At 45.0% G+C, this 20,000-nt stretch overlaps 1 protein-coding gene across 1 annotated transcript in view; it reads left to right on the forward strand.

Moving 5' to 3' along the window:
* ryr1b (ryanodine receptor 1b (skeletal)) overlaps positions 1–20,000 on the forward strand; it is a gene marked incomplete at both ends in the record, with an annotated part of 143,409 nt that overhangs the window by 9,382 nt on the left and 114,027 nt on the right. Inside the window, 8 exons of the mRNA XM_080547334.1 lie at positions 11,279–11,398; positions 12,467–12,568; positions 13,225–13,245; positions 15,598–15,672; positions 16,376–16,454; positions 17,438–17,550; positions 19,066–19,165; positions 19,692–19,788. Of these exons, the coding sequence (XP_080403460.1) occupies positions 11,279–11,398; positions 12,467–12,568; positions 13,225–13,245; positions 15,598–15,672; positions 16,376–16,454; positions 17,438–17,550; positions 19,066–19,165; positions 19,692–19,788 (707 nt within the window). The remainder of the gene's footprint in view (positions 1–11,278; positions 11,399–12,466; positions 12,569–13,224; positions 13,246–15,597; positions 15,673–16,375; positions 16,455–17,437; positions 17,551–19,065; positions 19,166–19,691; positions 19,789–20,000) is intronic.

The raw sequence follows: 20,000 nt of genomic DNA on the forward strand, positions 1-20,000 counted from the left end.
CAAATATTACATCCTAAATTAAAGAAAGAAAAAAGAAAACATGATTGATTATCTATCAGCCATAATTCCAGTTATCTATCGGGTGCAGTAAAGATCCGTGCCCTTCCACCAACTCGTCAGATGACATTTAGAAATGTCCCTAGGACCCCTCTTGCAGTTTGTAATTCCTGTTCGATCTGTATCAGTAGGAGCCAGAAAAAAAGCATTTGCAAAGGGTAATCCTCCCCACTCTGACCTCCTACATCTTTATCCCTCATACCCATATTGACCATTCCTCTCCTCCACCCACACAGATACAGCAGCACACTCTCAGTCAGTCAGTCTGTCTGAAGGGCTTCAGTCAATACCCTGGACAGTCAATACCCTGGACAGGGGGTGGCCCACATCAGCAGGCCTTGAAAGGGCTGCAGTCCACCTAAGGGCTGGCGTTATCCAGAGCCTCCATGCAGATCTCCATGATCACTTCCTGTTGTTGTGGAATGTTCTGTCATCCTGGGGGTGGCTGTGTCTCAGGAGGTAGAGGCTGTGTCTCAGGAGGTAGAGGCTGTGTCTCAGGAGGTAGAGGCTGGGTCTCAGGAGGTAGAGGCCGTGTCTCAGGAGGTAGAGGCTGGGTCTCAGGAGGTAGAGCCGCCGTCTAATGATCGCAAGGTTGGCAGATCGGCGGTTCGAGCCTCGGCTGGCCACATGTCGAAGTGTCCTTGGGTAAGACACTGAACACCAAATTGCTCCCAGTGAGCGGGCCGGCGCCTTGCATGGTAGCTTGCCGCCATTGGTGTGTGAATGTGTGTGTGAATGGGTGAATGAGAGGCCGTTGTAAAGCGTTTTGGATAAAGGCGCTATAAGTGCAGTACATTTACCATTTACCATTTACCATTTTACCAATCCATATCAATACAGACGGCAAGTGATAGAGTTGAAGTCTGAAGTTTACATCCATTTGGTTGGATTAGTGGTCCTCTGTGGCTCAGTTGGTAGAGCATTGCACTAACAATGCTTAGGTTGTGGGTTCGATTCCCGCTGGGACCATATGTACTGAAATGTATGCACTCACTGCAATGTAACCGCTTTGGATAAAAGCGTCAGCTAAATGGCACATATATTATATTATATTAAGTCATTTAAAACTATTTGTTTAACTGCTCCACACATTTCATGTTAAGCTACTTGAATCATGAATGAGCTTCCCAAGGCTGTCAGAACTGCAGAGTGACTCTGTAGCTTTTTTTTCTTCTATAGACACTGGACACACAGTACAAGGGAAGCAGTAGAAGTCTTAGGAGACACAGTATAGGGGAAAAGCAGGTGTCTCAGGAGTAACCTGAAGAGATGGAGGTCTTCAGTCTCCGACGGAAGATGGGCCTATAAATTCCTGAAATCTTTACTTGAGATGACATGAAATGATGATTACCTCAGTTGATCATGGGGTGAATCAGTTCACTAACTACAGCGCTCGTGAACTTCCTCCAGTCTGTCCCTGAGTGGGTTGTTGTCCTGTCCCTGACACTGGGGACACCCCCCTCATACCGCCGTGTGATAGTCGCACAACAATCCAAACACTCTGTTACAAATTCCGTCTGCCCCCTGCAAGAATTGTGTCACCTCTATTAACAGTCCTTGAATTACCCCTCTGCTCTGCCAGCCGCTCTCCTTCCCCTGGTTCTGAAAAGAGCAACAGAGGCAGGGGCCGTTTGTTACTTCCTGCTTGGACAGGAGAATGTTCCGGTAGGTTGGGATATCCTGGTTGTTCTTTGTAAACAACACAGTTTTGAGTGTGTTTACGTGCGAAATGATGAATGTATGTGCGTGTGTGCGTGTGTTAGTACAGTGGGGGAAATAAGTATTTAACACATCAACAATGTTTTAATAATTTTTCAAAAAGCTACACAGCTAAAGAAATTGTGTGCAATAAAGTGCAACGACACAGGAAAGAACTATTGAAAAAGCACTAAACCACTAATGAGTAATTAGAATCGTTAATTAAATTAGTAAGTACTTCCACTCTTTGAACAAGATTTTCCCACCTCTGCATGCAAGTAAACAAATAATTGATCGCCAAGCTTTCCTGACAGAAACATCTCATGATGGGTAGAGGCAAAGAGCTCTCATAGAACCTTCACAACAAGATTGTTGAGCAGCATAGTAACGGCACTGGTTGCCGACAGATTTCTCAACTCCTAAATGTTCCTATAAGCACCATCGGGGCCATTATCCACAAGTGGAAGGAACATCACTCGACCATCAACCGGCCACACAGGATCTCCTCACTCCATTTCTGACCAGGCAGTCAGAAGGTCAGTCAGAAGAGCAGCCGGAGAGCCAAGGACCATTCGAGCAGAGCTGCAGAAAGACCTGGAAGCAGCGGGTACAGTTGTCACAAAGAATAACAACAGACAATGCACTCCACCGCCACGGCCATCTAGTTTTTTCATACAGGAAGCAACTTCAAGGCTTCTCTACCAAGTACTAAATACATTTCAGTTAGCGCGTTCAATATTTCTTTACTGTGTCATTCTGCCTTATTGTACATACCTTTTTTTATGGATTGGAGTGTTACAATTTTATTTAGCTGTGTAGTTTTATTGAGTTAATAATACCAATGTCTGGTCTAGGTCTCCTAAATGTCATGTGGAATAGAGCTGCAATGGAAATATTTTGACGTAAAAATGTGTTGACGTGTTGAGTTCTTATTTCCCCCCGCTGTATATCTGCCAACCTCCCGATTGTCTTCACTTGTCCCCTCTAATCCCAAACGTCCACATACTCCAAATGATTTTGCCACCAGGACCAATTATGGTTTGGCTGTAACCTTACACCGACTATCCTGACACGGCGTTTAGATCATGTGTTGTTTGTGGCCAGGTAGCTACACGTTTAACGACTCACTCACTCGTTACATTCAAAGGATCCTGTCCTGTCCTCTCTCTCTATCTACCTGTCTCTCTGCCCTAAGGGTCAGTCGTAGGCTGTGGTGACAGTAACACATTAACACTGAAAGCGGTTGGATTAGGATGGTGCATTTCGTGTTTTAGAGGAGCTGATCTATTAATAAGAGGGTGAGTTAAGCCTCAGAGTTTGTGGCTCTCAGATGAGGTCACATGACCCAGCAAGAGGACTCTGGGAAGGACACTGCTCTACTTACTGTGTGTGACCACAGACCCAGTGGCTGTTTAGATAATAATAATAATAATAATAATAATAATAATAACGTTTTATTTGTGTAGCGCTTTTCCTGCAAACGTTGCAGCTCAAAGTGCTCCAATCATTATATAATCATCATTTAATTATTTAGTAATTTAAGGGCAATATTAAAAAGATGGGTTTTTAGTCTTGACTTGAACATATGTGCTGAAATGAGAATGCAGCCTCACCAAATCTCTTCTTTTGTACATGTGGTACACAGAGAAAACCAGCGTCAGAACACCTGAGAGCTCTATTGGGCTGATATGCTAGCAAAAGACCTGAGAGCTCTATTGGGCTGATATGCTAGCAGAAGGTCTTTCAGATATTCTGGAGCTGTGCCAGTGAGAGCTTTATAAACAAGCAGAAGGATCTTGAAATCTCTTCTGAACTTAACAGGAAGCCAGTGTAGAGTTTCTAAAATAGGAGTTATATGAGCTGTTTACTATTGTTTGCTGATGTGATTTTGTTGAAATGCATTGAATTGAACACATCATAGGTTACTTTAACATTGATAACATGTATGCCCTAGGCCTGTTCCAGCGTCTGACATGTGTGATCTACAGTAGAGTATAGTTTCTGGTTTCTGGGCTCTGATTGCTTGAGGAATGTTACTGTGAAGCCAGGTTTGAATGATCTTTATTGTCATTGTACGGGTATAACGAAATTGAACTGCAGACCCTAGGTGCTAACAATCAACACCGTCCTAAGATAATAAAACACAGTCCTAAGATAATAAAACACAGTCCTAAGATAATAAAACACTGTCCTAAGATAATAAAAAACAAGAACGAGACATAAATAGATATAAATAGGGGGATAAGTAATCAGTAGGATGTATTTTATTATGTAAACATATATACTTATATCCACTATATGGCCTATTCACAGGGGGGTGTTAGCATGTAACTATGTACTTTTATAAACATATGAACTAGTAAACTTATATACAGTGTATGTAAACCTAAACACAAGAATGTAAACATATTGCACGGTAGAACATTGCACTATTCCCTTGGTTATTGCACAGTAGTTTCTCGTATTTCCAATAGGGGCTCATTTGAATTCAAGACCACTGTTTTTCTTTCAGTGAAGCTTTTTGGAAGAAGTACACTTGGTTGGCAGTTCAAAGATAACATGTTTCTGTATTGAAGCACTTTGCCATTCACATGAATGAACAGAAAGCACCAGTGATATCCCTGGTTTTAGACTCTCTGTCTTGTCTTGTTGAGGTAATGGAGCTGGCGCAGGTCTGTCCGGGTGTAGAGGTTTCTCTGAACTGCTGAGTGGATAGCAGCAGTATAAAGTATAGTGCGGTGCGGCGGTGTGTGTACTGCCCTTCATCGTCTGGCGGTGTCATCCGATCGTACAGGCCGTCTCTAGGCTGTGACTCACATAGCGGCAGTCTGCTTTTAGCCCTCCAGAGGCACACAGCCTCATCTCCATATCGGGGTCTTGCTGCTCACTTACCCCCACTTCACTGTCCTCAAAACTGGCCCGGTTTAGCCCAGTTTAGCTCTGTCTAGTTAATACATGACACTACTTACTTACTTCATTTACGTTATGTAGTAAATTACTGTTCTGTCTCCTTCAAAGACAACATGTTGAGGAATGTTTAGGATCCTGGAGGAGGGGGGGGGTTTAGATATCTGTAATCAAATGTCTGTAATTGCTTCATGATGAATGAATGAATGATCTTTATTGTCATTGTACGGTACAACGACATTGAAATGCAAACCCTAGGTGCTAACAGTCAACACTGTCCTAAGATAATAAAACACCATCCTAAGATAATAAAACACAGTCCTAAGATAATAAAACACAGTCCTAAGATAATAAAACACAGTCCTAAGATAATAAAAAAACAAGAATGAGACATAAATTGGGGGATATAAGTATATACTTATACAGTATAAGTATATACTTATATACACTATATGGCCTATTCACAGGGGGTATATAGACAGGGGGGAGTTAGCATGTAACTAGGCTGTATGACTTCATTGTGAATTGATACAGTCTGCCTGTCTCTGATCAATTCTGACTAAACTATGACTAATGATTTTGCGAGCCTAGCGACGCAGACTTCTGGGTTGTTTTCATACTCCAACTTTGAAGTGGCCTGTGTTGAGTTGATTAGGTGTAGTTGATTAATAACATATATGTTGTTGTTCAAAATGGGTTTGCTGTTGCTGCATTGAAACAATTCATGACTTCCTCTTTAAACCTGTGTATGCTCAGTGATGATCTGAATGTACCACAGAAATTAGAGGGAAATTAAAAAAAACGGTATTATTATTATAGTGTTATGTTCAGGGTTAATAGATTCATAGAAGTGACTGCACAGGAGTGTTCTGTTTGTCGTGGTTCCCATCATGCTCGGAGGGGGAGAAGGGTGTCCCAGTTTCTCCTGAGCAGGGGTCAGAGGAGAGGACAGAGGAGACAGTTCTAGGCTGACGAAAGATAAATGATAGCCTAGCTAAAGGAAGAGGGGGGATACTGTGTGTAAGAGACAAATGAAAAGGAGCTGGCTTATCGCTACAGAGAAGGGCATGTTATGAGGTCACTGAGACGCATCACTTTGCAGCCAGTTACATGCCACACTGTGCTAGCATGAGCTAGCGTGCTGCCCTCGTTAGCTGACGTATAGGACCTGTCAATCACTCGGCTAAAACACGAGATCACGACAAAGACTCTCTAGGTCCAGCTGTCCGGAGAGAACGAGAGAGAAGGAGGAAGGAAGAGACAGAGAAGACATTGACAGAAAGATAGTAACACACAGGGAGGGGAAAGTGATGGATACACTTGAGATATACTGAGGGAGTAGAGGGAGCAGCTGGGAATGTCCTGGGTCAGGTGTGGGTTAACCGGGGGGGGGGGGGGTGGCTGGGTTAACAGGGGGAGGGGGTGTTTATCAGCATATTGACACCAGTCTCTGCAGGGTCACGGCATTGACAGGGAGCCGCAAATGACTGTCTGTTAGAGTTCTCCACGCACAATATATCTGTCTCCATTTTATTAGCTCCACCCCATTGTCAGGGGCTGTTGACAGCTTTTTTGTCACCTGGGGTGCGTTGTGTGTTGAATGACAGGGTTCCCCCCGGGTCCTTGAAATCCTTGGAAGTTTGTGGATTTGAGAGAAGGAAATCAAGGTCTTAAACGTTTTTGAAAATAGACATGGGTCATCGAAAGTGCTTGAATTCCCCCCCCCCTCTCTCTCTCTCTCTCTCTCTCTCTCTCTCTCTCTCTCTCTCTCTCTCTCTCTCTCTCTCTCTCTCTCTCTCTCTCTCTAAATATATATATATATATTAAAAAATGTTTTACTTAGCTCGTCAACTAGTTCTGTCTCAATCTATGCCGTGTTGGATCCTTGAATTTGAGGGAATTGAGTCTTGAAAGCCCTTGAAAGTGCTTGAAAGGTGCTTGAATCTGATGTTTCAGAAGGTGTGGGAACTCTGTGAATGTTTTGCGTTGTTTAGCGACAGACCGTACATAAAGAAGTTCTTTCACACCGGTGCTCAACATTCTTCAACTTTCAGTAGCGGCTCTGGGTAATAGCATGATAATAACCATGGTAATTACCAGTTGTCATCAGTAACAGACAGAAAATGACTTTTGTTATTACAAGGTAAGGTAGGACTGTAGTTTCCACATACTTTGGCGTTATTGTATCACTTGCGTATTCTTCTTGAATCCTTGAAACTCAAACACCCTTCAAATTTGATTTGATTAATAACCAAGAGACAGCGAAGGTAATTACTATTGATTAAATAGGATCAGAGCTGGAACATTCTAGATGACCTGTTTCTGTTCGGTGGTACCCTTGTAATCAGCCAACACCTCACAACTAACACCATGGTTATCCCGTCAACTGTAATACCTATCTGATATCTGCATGCAATACAGGGGCGGCTGTGTCTCAGGAGGTAGAGCTGCTGTCTAATCATTGCATGGTTGGCAGATCGGCGGCTCGAGCCCCGGCTGGCCACATGTCGAAGTGTTCTTGGGCAAGACACTGAACCCCAAATTGCTCCCAGTGAGCAGGCCGGCACATGCATGGTAGCTTGCCACCATTGGTGTGTGAATGGGTGAATGAGAGGCCGTTGTAAAGCGCTTTGGATAAAGGCGCTATATAAGTGCAGATCATTTACCAATAGATATATAATATGAAAATAAAACACTGAAGAATAGATGAAACATAAGACATACCGGTACGTTTATTCCCAATGATTATTTCTACCAGTCATGGACATGATCGACACGGTTCACATGACCAACTAACACAGGTTAACATTACGTTATATCTGACTCCAAAAGGTATTTCATGGTTAATAATGATTGATAATGCTTTGCTCATCTATGTGTGACAGACAATCAATCATATGGGATCCTAGATTCATTAAGAATACCCAGAATGCTATTTCACCTTCACCATGCCCTCACGTTAAGATGAACCAGCTTACGGGGAGTTTACACTCCCGGCCGATATCTGAAGCTAATGACTCACTCTATGAGTAATAAAATATGATAAAATATGTCTATTTAACGATGCATGTGAACATTAGACATTAATTAGGAGAACCTGGTCACGATTCTGTTGGGCTGTATAATGATTTTTTTCTGAGTGGGGCAGTCCAGCTCATATTTCTATTTTTATTTTATTGGACAGATACAGACAGAAGACAGACAGGAAAGTAAGGAGAAGAAGGGATAGAGGGCATGTCAGCAGGGTATGAGCCGGATTCTCACATATGCCCATGCCGACATGGGCATATGTGTGCACTGTAGACTCTGGACCAACCCAGGCCACACAGTGTTGTGCTGTATTAACAGAAAATGAGAAAAAAAACAATCAAAACATATATTTTTTTAACAGTTTCAAAGCAAGTAAGTTTTAACCATACATTGTCATGGGCAACACAACACGGGAGACTGGTGGCCTGGGCCTAACTCAGGACCTAACTCAACCTAACTCAGGACCTAACTCAAACTAACTCAGGACCTAACTCAGGACCTAACTCAGGGCCTAACTCAGGACCTAACTCAACCTAACTCAGGACCTAACTCAGGACCTAACTCAACCTAACTCAACCTAACTCAACCTAACTCAGGACCTAACTCAGGACCTAATTCAACCTAACTCAGGACCTAACTCAGGACCTAACTCAACCTAACTCAACCTAACTCAACCTAACTCAACCTAACTCAGGGCCTAACTCAGGGCCTAACTCAACCTAACTCAGGGCCTAACTCAGGGCCTAACTCAGGGCCTAACTCAGGGCCTAACTCGGGGTCTAACTCAGGGAACTATAAGAATATCTCGCTGTCCCTCTCCTTCCCAATGTCATCCCCAACAAAGGACAAGGCGTGAGATGCATTACAATCGCAAAGGAACGGTGACGGTGAGGGTGTGACTTCTTCAAGATGTCCGCCAGGCTCGTTCATACTGTAAACTGTTATACCCGTTGAAATCAAGGCTGGTGCCACCAAAAACCATCTACATAATATGGATCCACTGCATCTTGTAACACACTAAACCTAACCACTGTGTCTGATACATGGGTGTGTGGACGATTGTCATGCAGTTAATGTAGAGTTACGTCCATTTACCCTTTCATGACACATTAAGGCTGCATTTACACCGCAGGTCGTAATGTTTAGTTCCGATTTAGTGCCTATGTCCGATTGTTTTGAACGCCTGCTGACACCTACTTTTTCAAATGACCCAAAACTGACCCCTCCAGCTAGTTTACGAACACGGCCTGTGACATTTCTTTTTTTCTTTTTTCTTTTTTCTGAGTGAAGCAGTCCCACTCATATTATTTTTTTTTTTTTATTGGACAGGCATAGTGAAGACAGACAGGAAAGTAGGAAAAGAAGGAAGAGAGGGCATGTCAGCAGGGCATGGGCCGGATTCAAACCCATGCCGACATGGGCATATGTGTGCACTGTAGACCGCGGTGCTAGACCACTGGACCACCCCAGGCCACACCTGTGACATTTCTTAGTAAACTGTAATGTTGCTCTATATGCACTCCAGATTGTGAGAATGAATATATGAATGGAGGCAAGACCTTCATAGAAAGTTAAAACACTATTTTAATGTGGTGATTCATATCTCACTGTTTGTTGTTTTGTTAATGTATTCATTCACAGAAAGAAATATTCAATACGTCAGGTTGGTGATGCAGTGGTGTGCATGCATACATACCAATACCACTTCACTACAACAAGACTGGTGGTGTAACCATGGTAACCATGGTCTGACTGATGGTGTAACCATGGTAACCATGGTGATGGGAGACGAGGCTATAACTCAAATGAAAATAAATTATGGGAAATTGTGCAACAATAATGGAATCGAGCATCTTTCATGCAAAATAAATACGTGGAAAATACAGTCTGCCTTACCTTGTAATAACAAGGTCATTGCCTTTCTTGTTTCTGGTAACTACTGATAGTTAGTTACTTATAATACTTATATACTTATGAAGTCAAGTGCTACCCAGCTTCCTCTGAGGCATGTTGACTCCTGTCTGATGGGCGTCACACGGTGAGGCGGACTGTGACATTCATGGTGCCGCAATTAACACTAGAACAGCCATGAGGCGCCATTTGTGAGTAAAGAAAAGTGTTATATCTTTGCACTCGATCAAATTTCAGGACCCTCCTTTCATGACTTTTCCTAGATATGTGCGTTCTACCACCCAGTATCCTTACATTTTCAAAATCACATCAGGATAAGCTAGTATAAAGCTATTTTGCTGTTTTTCTGTGTAGGAGGCAGGCTAATTTACAAGCGGCCAACTAGTGGTCGTTGTGTGTAAATAGCAGCTTGAGCATTGTAAAGAGGGGGTCCCCTACGACCCCCGAGGCGGCTCTTTTAGTAGGTAAAAAGGCACAGCTGTTCTGGTGTTAAATGTTGAACAATGTTGATCTCTGCTGAACACTGCCCGGTGCTCTGAGGCCTAGAGAGTACCGTATTGTGTCCTGACAGTGTGTGTGTGTGTGTGTGTGTGTGTGTGTGTGTGTGTGTGTGTGTGTGTGTGTGTGTGTGTGTGTCTGTGTGTCCTGACTGTGTGTGTGTGTGTGTGTGTGTGTGTCTGTGTGTCCTGACTGTGTGTGTGTCTGTGTGTCCTGACTGTGTGTGTGTGTGTGTGTCTGTGTGTGTCTGTGTGTGTGTGTGTGTCTGTGTGTCCTGACTGTGTGTGTGTGTGTCTGTGTGTGTGTGTGTGTGTCCTGACTGTGTGTGTGTGTATGTGTGTCCTGACTGTGTGTGTGTGTGTGTGTGTCTGTGTGTCCTGACTGTGTGTGTGTCTGTGTGTCCTGACTGTGTGTGTGTGTGTCTGTGTGTCCTGACTGTGTGTGTGTGTGTGTATGTCTGTGTGTCCTGACTGTGTGTGTGTGTGTGTGTGTGTGTGTGTGTGTGTCTGTGTGTCCTGACTGTGTGTGTGTCTGTGTGTCCTGACTGTGTGTGTGTGTGTGTGTGTCTGTGTGTCCTGACTGTGTGTGTGTGTGTGTGTGTCTGTGTGTGTGTGTGTGTGTGTCTGTGTGTCCTGACTGTGTGTGTGTCTGTGTGTCCTGACTGTGTGTGTGTGTGTGTGTCCTGACTGTGTGTGTGTGTGTCTGTGTGTCCTGACTGTGTGTACTGACTGTGTGTGTGTGTGTGTGTGTGTGTGTCTGTGTGTGTGTGTGTGTGTGTGTCTGTGTGTCCTGACTGTGTGTGTGTGTGTGTGTGTGTCCTGACTGTGTGTGTGTGTGTGTGTCTGTGTGTCCTGACTGTGTGTACTGACTGTGTGTGTGTGTGTGTGTGTGTCCTGACTGTGTGTGTGTGTGTGTGTGTGTGTGTGTCCTGACTGTGTGTGTGTGTGTGTCCTGACTGTGTGTACTGACTGTGTGTGTGTGTGTGTGTGTGTGTGTGTGTGTGTGTCTGTGTGTCCTGACTGTGTGTGTGTGTGTGTGTCCTGACTGTGTGTGTGTGTCTGTGTGTCCTGAGGCCTAGAGAGATGCTGTGTCCTGACTGTGTCCTACAGTCCTACTGTGTCCTGACTGTGTGTGTGTCCTGACCGTGTGTGTGTGTCTGTGTTCCCCGGGTCTGCAGGATGACCAGGTGGTGCTGCAGTGCACCGCGTCTGTCCTGAAGGAGCAGATCAAGCTGTGTCTGTCCTGCGAGGGCTTCGGGGACCGCCTCTGCTTCCTGGAGACCACGTCCAACGCCCAGGTACTGTAGACACACGCATCAGACTACTGTATGAACGTACCACCCAGGTACTGTAGACAGACGCATCACACTACCGTACGAATGTACCACCCAGGTACTGTACACAGACACATCCCACTACTGTATGAACGTACCACCCAGGTACCCTACACACACACGCATCACACTACCATATGAACGTACCACCCAGGTACTGTACACACACGCATCATACCGTATGAACGTAGAGGTCAGGTACTGTAGACAGACACATCACACTACCGTATGAACGTAGAGGTCAGGTACTGTAGACAGACACATCACACTACCGTATGAACGTACCACCCAGGTACTGTAGACACACACATCACACTACTGTATGAACGTACCACCCAGGTACCTTACACACACACGCATCACACTACTGTGAACGTACCATCCAGGTACTGTAGACAGACGCATCACACTACTGTATGAACGTCCAACGCTCAGGTACTGTAGACAGACGCATCCCACTACCGTATGAACGTAGAGGTCAGGTACTGTAGACAGACGCATCACACTACCGTATAAACGTACCACCCAGGTACTGTAGACAGACACATCACACTACTGTATGAACGTAGAGGTCAGGTACTGTAGACAGACACATCACACTACCGTATGAACGTACATGCCTCTACATGTCTCACTCCCCCATGGAGCCAGAGATATGTGACACGTCTTAAATGCTTTGGTCCTCATGTCGGGATCTGATGTAATGATCAGACTTTTCTTTCGAAAAATGTGAACACATTTCTGCGTTGTTGAAAATCACCGACACGTCGCTTGCTAGTCAACTAACACAGCTTGTTTTGTGAGCCTGCTAACAATGTAAAATAGTGTTGTAGCTAACTAGGTAGCAGTGGGGGATTACCCAATCCATTACGTTGCAGTGTTTTGGCTTGACTAGCGAGTTTGTGTTGTGATTCTCAACAACGTTGAAACTTCAAAAGAAAAGGACATTTTGATTGGTTGCCGACATGCGGACCAAACGATCAGACCGTGTCACATATAGGTCATATAACGGGGGCTGGTTTCTACCCACAGAGTGTGCCTCCAGACCTGGCGATATGTGCCTTCATCCTGGAGCAGTCCCTGTCTGTACGCGCCCTGCAGGAGATGCTGGCCAACACTGTGGAGATGAACTTGGTAAGATGTTTTGGATTTCTATTTGTTTTACTGCAGTCTCAGCATCAGCACAACTTTGCTTTCTTCTTTGCTTTTTTCTAATGCCAACAGTGTCTCTCCACCACAACCAAGTGTTTTCTGAGCACACAGATTTTGTGCAGTATATATATTTCGATTACAAATGTCATAAACATACAGTTTGTTGCACTTTTTCTGTCACATCATCAAGGTCTTGAAAAATCCGAAAACAATTATTTTGTTTTAGAGGTGCAGTCCTTCTTCTCACCCCATGGCCCCTTACATGATCGGGTATACAGTTGGACATGAGGCTGAAATGTGACCTTCAAAATTCATAGACAAATACATCCAGTCCATGATTTTCCAAGCTATACATCATTGTTTACAAACAATGAAAGAAATAAACTAATAAGTTAAGCTCATTCGGCATTCACTGTATGTCACATTCTCAGCGAATCAAAGGGTATACACATATTATGCATTTGAAATAAATGACCATTGAACTGCAGAACACATCTTAGATCTGTGCATTGTAATATATTATTCACAGCTGTTCAATGTTGATGTAGAACATGTGCACCACAAAACTCCAACCCACATTAGCTGGGTACATCATTTTATATACTGTTTCTGTCCCTCCCCCTCCATGCCAACCATAGGCAGTCGATTTGGACAAATGGGTATGTCTCATAATGTTTCCTAAACCAACTCTCTCCCCTCCTCTCCTTCTAAGAACACCCCCACCCCTCTGGATGGCCTACTGGTTGAACTAGTGCTTTACCATTCACTGTCAAGGCCGAGGCCTGTTCATGTCCTCTCTCTGCTCAGCCCTCAGCCCTCAGCCCTCCCCCCTCCCCCCTCAGCCCTCCCCCCTCCCCCCTCAGCCCTCAGCCCTCAACCCTCCCCCCTCAGCCCTCCCCCCTCCCCCCTCAGCCCTCACCCCAGACATGGTGTGGATTCAGCAGCTGTCACTCACTTTCTCCAGTATTGTCATTGCTGGAACCTCCGCTGGGTCTCCAAGCATACATATAGAGAACCTCGACAGGGAGTTAAAGCCACCCGACGTCATTTCTCTAGCTCCTGTGTTGTCGGTTTGAACACACACGATGACCGGTCCACTTTAAAGGCTCATCATCATCATCCCCCACAGACATCCTTTTTATTATTCATGTTCTTCTGCAGTTCTCTGTTTCATTTCACGCAGCACTATTATACCCCGTTTACCCCCTCCAATCCTGTCATAATGCCATTTGACCTCAAATGGATTCATTGACCTTATTTGGGTTAACTTACTGTTCTGATGTCTCATGTCTCATGTCTCACTACTCTGTCTCATCTTTCATCCAACATCCAACTGCTCCAAACGATCCAACTCATCTCACGCTCCTGTAATCGCCATCATCGCCCATCTATCACGTAAGCTAACTCACCCAGTCCTCCTCGACCGTCTCAACTAACACACTGTAGTTCATAGAGTGCATAGACACTAATATTTTATGTCAGTTGTGGTAAAGGGATAGTTTACTCAAAATACACATTCATATCATATTATATTCCTAAAATACCTTGACTTCCCTTGGCTTAAGGCGAATCACTTAAACAGTTTTTTGGGGGTAGTTAGATACTATTAAAAACAAGATATGGGCAATCAACTATCCTTAGCCTGAGGGATAGAGTCCAGGGGCTGTGTGGGCTATATCCTCTCCAGCGGGGGATGAGAATAGCATGGCATGCTGCCCAGCGGAGAGTGACTGCCTGCGTCAGTTGTTTGGGGGGAGATCCGGGCCCCCCCCAGAGCACACTGGTTACCCAGCTGTCCCGCCCGGCGCTAATGTAGCCTGGGTGGCTTTGGAGCAGCACAGCCCTTTGACATGCCCCCTGCCCCGACCCCAATTGACTTGTAATCCCAGTGGATTAGGTGTGCTATGCTAAGACCCCCCCCCCCCCCCCCCCAAAGGACCAGAGGCCTAATCACCTAATCATTATCATACTGCTAGCTAGCGCTGGTGATGATTGTTATGGCTTAATCACACTGTAAACTACAACAGTAATTATGTTTTCTCGTTTAAAACCTTGCTGGATATTGAGAAAAGGTAGGCTGGATTTTCCAATGTTGTGTTTTGTGTTTTTTTCTGTGTCGAATCAATGTGGATCAGTGGTGATTTGTGGAATGTGATCAGGATGTATTTTGATCTAGATGTGTGCAGTAAGCTCATCTCGTTGGGTGTACTACTGTGAGCTTGTGAATGTGTCGTTGTGATGAAGAGATCGTCAATCATCTTTGTGAATAGGATCTCTTCGCTGTCGTGATGCACTTTGATGTTGTCGATGTTTCGGTTCGTGTGATGTTGGTATGACGACGACACAATTCTAGCCTTAGTTGGTCCCACACAGATCTGAGGGACCCCCTCTCTCCACCCTGGTCTAAGACCTGGGCTCCCCTCTCTCCACCCTGGAAATCAAAATGTCCCACTTTACACTCAAGCAAACATTACATCATCAAGGGATGTAGGGAAGGGAATGCACTGAAACAAAACAGGTTAGAATAGAACAGATCCCTGCTTCCCTGTTCATGTTCCCTAGTGGGGAGGCCTGCCTCTATAGGTAGCTGTGTCAGAGCAGCGAGTTAACCCTCTGTGTCCCTCCCCAGTCAGGTAGTTAACCCTCTGTGTCCCTGTCCCTCCCCAGTCAGGTAGTTAACCCTCTGTGTCTCTCCCTCCCCAGTCAGGTAGTTAACCCTCTGTGTCCCTCTCCCTCCCCAGTCAGGTAGTTAACCCTCTGTGTCTCTCCCCAGTCAGGTAGTTAACCCTCTGTGTCCCTCCCCAGTCAGGTAGTTAACCCTCTGTGTCTCTCTCCCTCCCCAGTCAGGTAGTTAACCCTCTGTGTCCCTGTCCCTCCCCAGTCAGGTAGTTAACCCTCTGTCCCTCCCCAGTCAGGTAGTTAACCCTCTGTGTCCCTCCCCAGTCAGGTAGTTAACCCTCTGTGTCCCTCCCCAGTCAGGTAGTTAACCCTCTGTGTCTCTCCCTCCCCAGTCTTCCCAGGGAGGGGGTCATCGCACCTTGCTGTACGGCCATGCCATCCTCCTGAGACACTACCACTCTAGCATGGTAAGACTCTCGTTGTGGAAATTCCTACTTTCCTACGTGTTTTTCTAGTAACTATGCAATTTCTCCCATGTGACTCAACATTCATCTATCTCTGGTCTGGTTACACTATAAGAACCTGATGGAACTTCCACCAAAGTTCAGAATGTGTTTAAGGTCAGCATGACCTTATGGGAGTGACCATAACACTGTGCAATTGTGATTTTCATCAGATCATCAGACTTACTCTAGATCCTCGATGTCATTGTTACTTAAAGAATAAACGTCTTAAGCTTCTGATAACTGTCCTGTGGTTTAATAGCAACAACGCTCTCCTTCCCCAGATTGACAGCTCAAACAGTTCCAGAGCTTTCTACCTCTCTCTCTCTCTCTCTCTCTCTCTCTCTCTCTCTCTCTCTCTCTCTCTCTCTCTCTCAGTAATACTGGCTCCTCCATCATTCATAGTATGGCATAGTTATGTCAGACAATGTCAGTCTGGTGTTGTGAAATGACTTCCTGTCTCTCGTAGTACCTGAGCTGTTTGACTTCCTGTCTCTCGTAGTACCTGAGCTGAATGACTTCCTGTCTCTCGTAGTACCTGAGCTGAATGACTTCCTGTTTCTCGTAGTACCTGAGCTGAATGACTTCCTGTCTCTCGTAGTACCTGAGCTGTTTGACTTCCTGTCTCTCGTAGTACCTAAGCTGTTTGACTTCCTGTCTCTCGTAGTACCTGAGCTGTTTGACAACGTCCCGGTCTCTCTCAGACAAGCTGTCCTTCGACGTGGGCCTGCAGGAGGACTCCACAGGTAGGTGTGACCAGATCAACTAGATGTGATGGTAGATGTGACCAGATCAACTAGATGTGATGGTAGATGTGACTAGATCAACTAGATGTGATGGTAGATGTGACTAGATCAACTAGATGTGATGGTAGATGTGACTAGATCAACTAGATGTGATGGTAGATGTGACTAGATCAACTAGATGTGATGGTAGATGTGACTAGATCAACTAGATGTGATGGTAGATGTGACTAGATCAACGTTATACATCCTAAGGCAGGGGTGTGACATTCAGACTTACTGAGGGCCAGGCTGAGGTTTGGGAATAAAATCTGGGGCCAGACATTTAGTACAATGATATCGAAGAAATATAAGTAGGCTGGTAACTGTGTTAAATACAAAACTATTGCTTGGATGCACAGATATTAAAATAAAATATTATGCTTTTTCCATGTTTGTGGGTAATTATTACCGGCAAAAACTGATTAATAAAGCAAAATAAATAATATTTATTTAAGTGCTGAACAATGTTTTTGTATAAAATGATAACTGGCACAATTACATTTGCATCACAGTAGCCTACTTTTTTTTTAGCCTTTTTTTTTCTACGAGCAACATTGAAATGTTTGTCAGAATTAGAAGTCGGGTTAGAAGTCGTCGCAAGCCATGTCTGGCCCGCGGGACTTGTAATGGAAACCATGACATGTGGAAACCATGACAACCCCACAAATACAAACAGGACAATAAATATATCCGGACATAAAAATACAAATAACATTGCCCACTCCTAACATCATTATATGCGTCAGCACAATAGTGAAAGCCTATCTAATACAGGAGTTATTGTTGTCACTGTCACAATCACCATAGTTACAGACTAGGATACATCATGTAGTCTGGCTCATGGGTTAAATGCAAGGAAAATACTGTATCTCTAAGAATGTAAAGCACCCTGCATAAACAAACCAGACACCAGAGTTATTCAGCATTATGTTTCATCCCCCCAGGTGAGGCGTGTTGGTGGACCATCCACCCGGCGTCCAAGCAGAGGTCGGAGGGAGAGAAGGTCCGGGTGGGAGACGACCTCATCCTGGTCAGCGTGTCGTCTGAGAGATACCTGGTAACCTCCGCCTCTCTGCCTCTCTGCCTCTCTGCCTCTCTGCCTCTTTGCCTCTCTGCCTCTCTGCCTCTCTGCCTCTCCGCCTCTCTGCCTCTCTGCCTCTCTGCCTCTCTGCCTCTTTGCCTCTCCGCCTCTCCGCCTCTCTGCCTCTCCGCCTCTCTGCCTCTCTGCCTCACTTCAAGTTCAAGTTCAAGTTTATTGTCATGTGTATTAATACAATGAAATTCTTCAGCCTCGCCTCTCTCTGTAGTATCACACACAACAACATAGTCCACAACACAATACAAGCAAAACAACAATACAGTACAATACAGTGCTTAGTGCAGGGGGTAAGGGTGTCACTACCTCAGGCTCAGAGCTGCTGGGTAATATAGTTCTTCTGGGTGTCACTGAGCTTCACTGAGCTACTATCTCTCTCTCTCTCTCTGTCTCTCTCTCTCTCTCTGTCTCTCTCTCTCTCTCTCTCTGTCTGTCTCTCTGTCTCTCTCTCTCTCTCTCTCTGTCTGTCTCTCTGTCTCTCTCTGTCTCTCTCTCTCTCTCTGTCTGTCTCTCTGTCTCTCTCTCTCTATCTCTCTCTCTCTCTCTCTGTCTCTCTCTCTCTCTCTCTGTCTGTCTCTCTGTCTCTCTCTCTCTCTCTCTGTCTGTCTCTCTGTCTCTCTCTCTCTCTCTCTCTGTCTGTCTCTCTGTCTCTCTCTCTCTCTGTGTCTGTCTCTCTGTCTCTCTCTCTCTCTCTCTCTCTCTCTGTCTGTCTCTCTGTCTCTCTCTCTCTCTCTCTGTCTGTCTCTCTGTCTCTCTCTCTCTCTCTCTCTCTCCCTCCCTCTCTCTCTCTCTCTGTCTCTGTCTCTCTCTCCCTCCCTCTCTCTCTCTCCCTCTCTCTCTCTCTGTCTCCTTGATGGTCTTGGCGACTAATTTATGCAAAACCAAGTGAATGTATTGCTTTTCTGCTATTGTTATGTATTGTGTATTAATGTGTTTTAATGCCATGTTTCAGAAGGTTTATTGACATGTACTGAAAGTGTATGAAGTAATGAAATACAGATTTTTGTAATGTTTTAATGTAAGGACTCTTGGAAGATTAGCCTTTGGCTAAAAGAGGTCCTAATAAAAACTCAAACTCTCCCTCCCTCTCTCTCTGTCTCCCTCTCTCTTACTCTCTCTCTCTCTCTCTCTGTCTCTCTGTCTCTCTCTCTGTCTCTCTCTCTCTCTCTCTCTCTCTCTCTCTCTCTCCCTCTCTCTCTCTCTGTGTCCCTCTCTCTTTCTCTCTCTGTCTCTCTCTCTGTCTCTCTGTCTCTCTCTCTATCTCTCTCTCTCTGTCTCTCTCTGTCTCTCTCTCTCTCTCTCTCTCTCCCTCTCTCTCTCTCTGTGTCCCTCTCTCTTTCTCTCTCTCTCTCTCTCTGTCTCTCTCTCTCTCTCTCTCTGTCTCTCTCTGTCTCTCTCTCTCTCTCTCTCTCCCTCTCCCTCTCTCTCTCTCTGTCCCCCCCCCCCCCTCCTCTCTCTATATGTATCTCTCTGCAGCATCTGTCCTATGCCAGTGGAGACCTGATGGTGGACGCCTCCTTCATGCAGACGCTGTGGAACATGAACCCAGTGTGCTCTGGCTGCGAGCTGGCGGAGGGTAACCTGCTCACCTTACTGTCGTCTGAAACAATGAATTAAAGCATAGAAATATGGAAAGGAAACTCATTGCATACATAGTATACAAAATATTAGCTTACCCATTTAGCAGCCCTAAACAAATAGAAAAATAAAAACAGAGATCAATAGTAGACATGATACCCGTCTCTAAACCCAGACTACCCAGACCTCGTCTCTCCAGTATACAGTACACACACACACACACACACACACACACACACACACACACACACACACACACACACACACTCCTTACTACATGGAGTACGTCAAGTCTTAAATATCTTCAATATTTTCAAGGCAAGGGACTCAGATTAAGCTTTTTATTTCTTATTCCTTTTTGTTTTATATACTTCCCCTGCTTTTATATTCGTTTGATGCTTGTATATGTGTTTATCCTGTTGTAAAGCACTTTGAGCTGCATTTATTGTATGAAAGGTGCTGTATAAATAAAGCTTTACTTCCTTACTACAACACTGACCTGGTGTGCTGCCCCCCTCTCACAGGGTTCCTGACAGGAGGCCACGTCCTCCGGCTGTTCCACGGCCACATGGACGAGTGTTTGGCCATCGCCACGCCAGAGGAGGGGGAGGAGAAGCGCAGGTGAGGAGGACAGCCCCAGGACCATGATGCTGTTCCACCATGTCAGCTTATCACTACACACTATACACTGCCCTCCATGTGTTTGGAGAGAGGAAGCATTGTGTCTTCTTCTTTTAGTTCTGGAGTAAGTAGGTCCAAGTAGAGATTATCAGCGACATACCAGCGTCATGTCCAGGGGGTGTACTTGTGCATCAAGCTGCCTCACGCTACGG

This window comes from Nansenia antarctica (genome assembly GCF_963989245.1).
Source record: "Nansenia antarctica genome assembly, chromosome: 17".
Lineage (NCBI taxonomy): Eukaryota > Metazoa > Chordata > Actinopteri > Argentiniformes > Microstomatidae > Nansenia > Nansenia antarctica.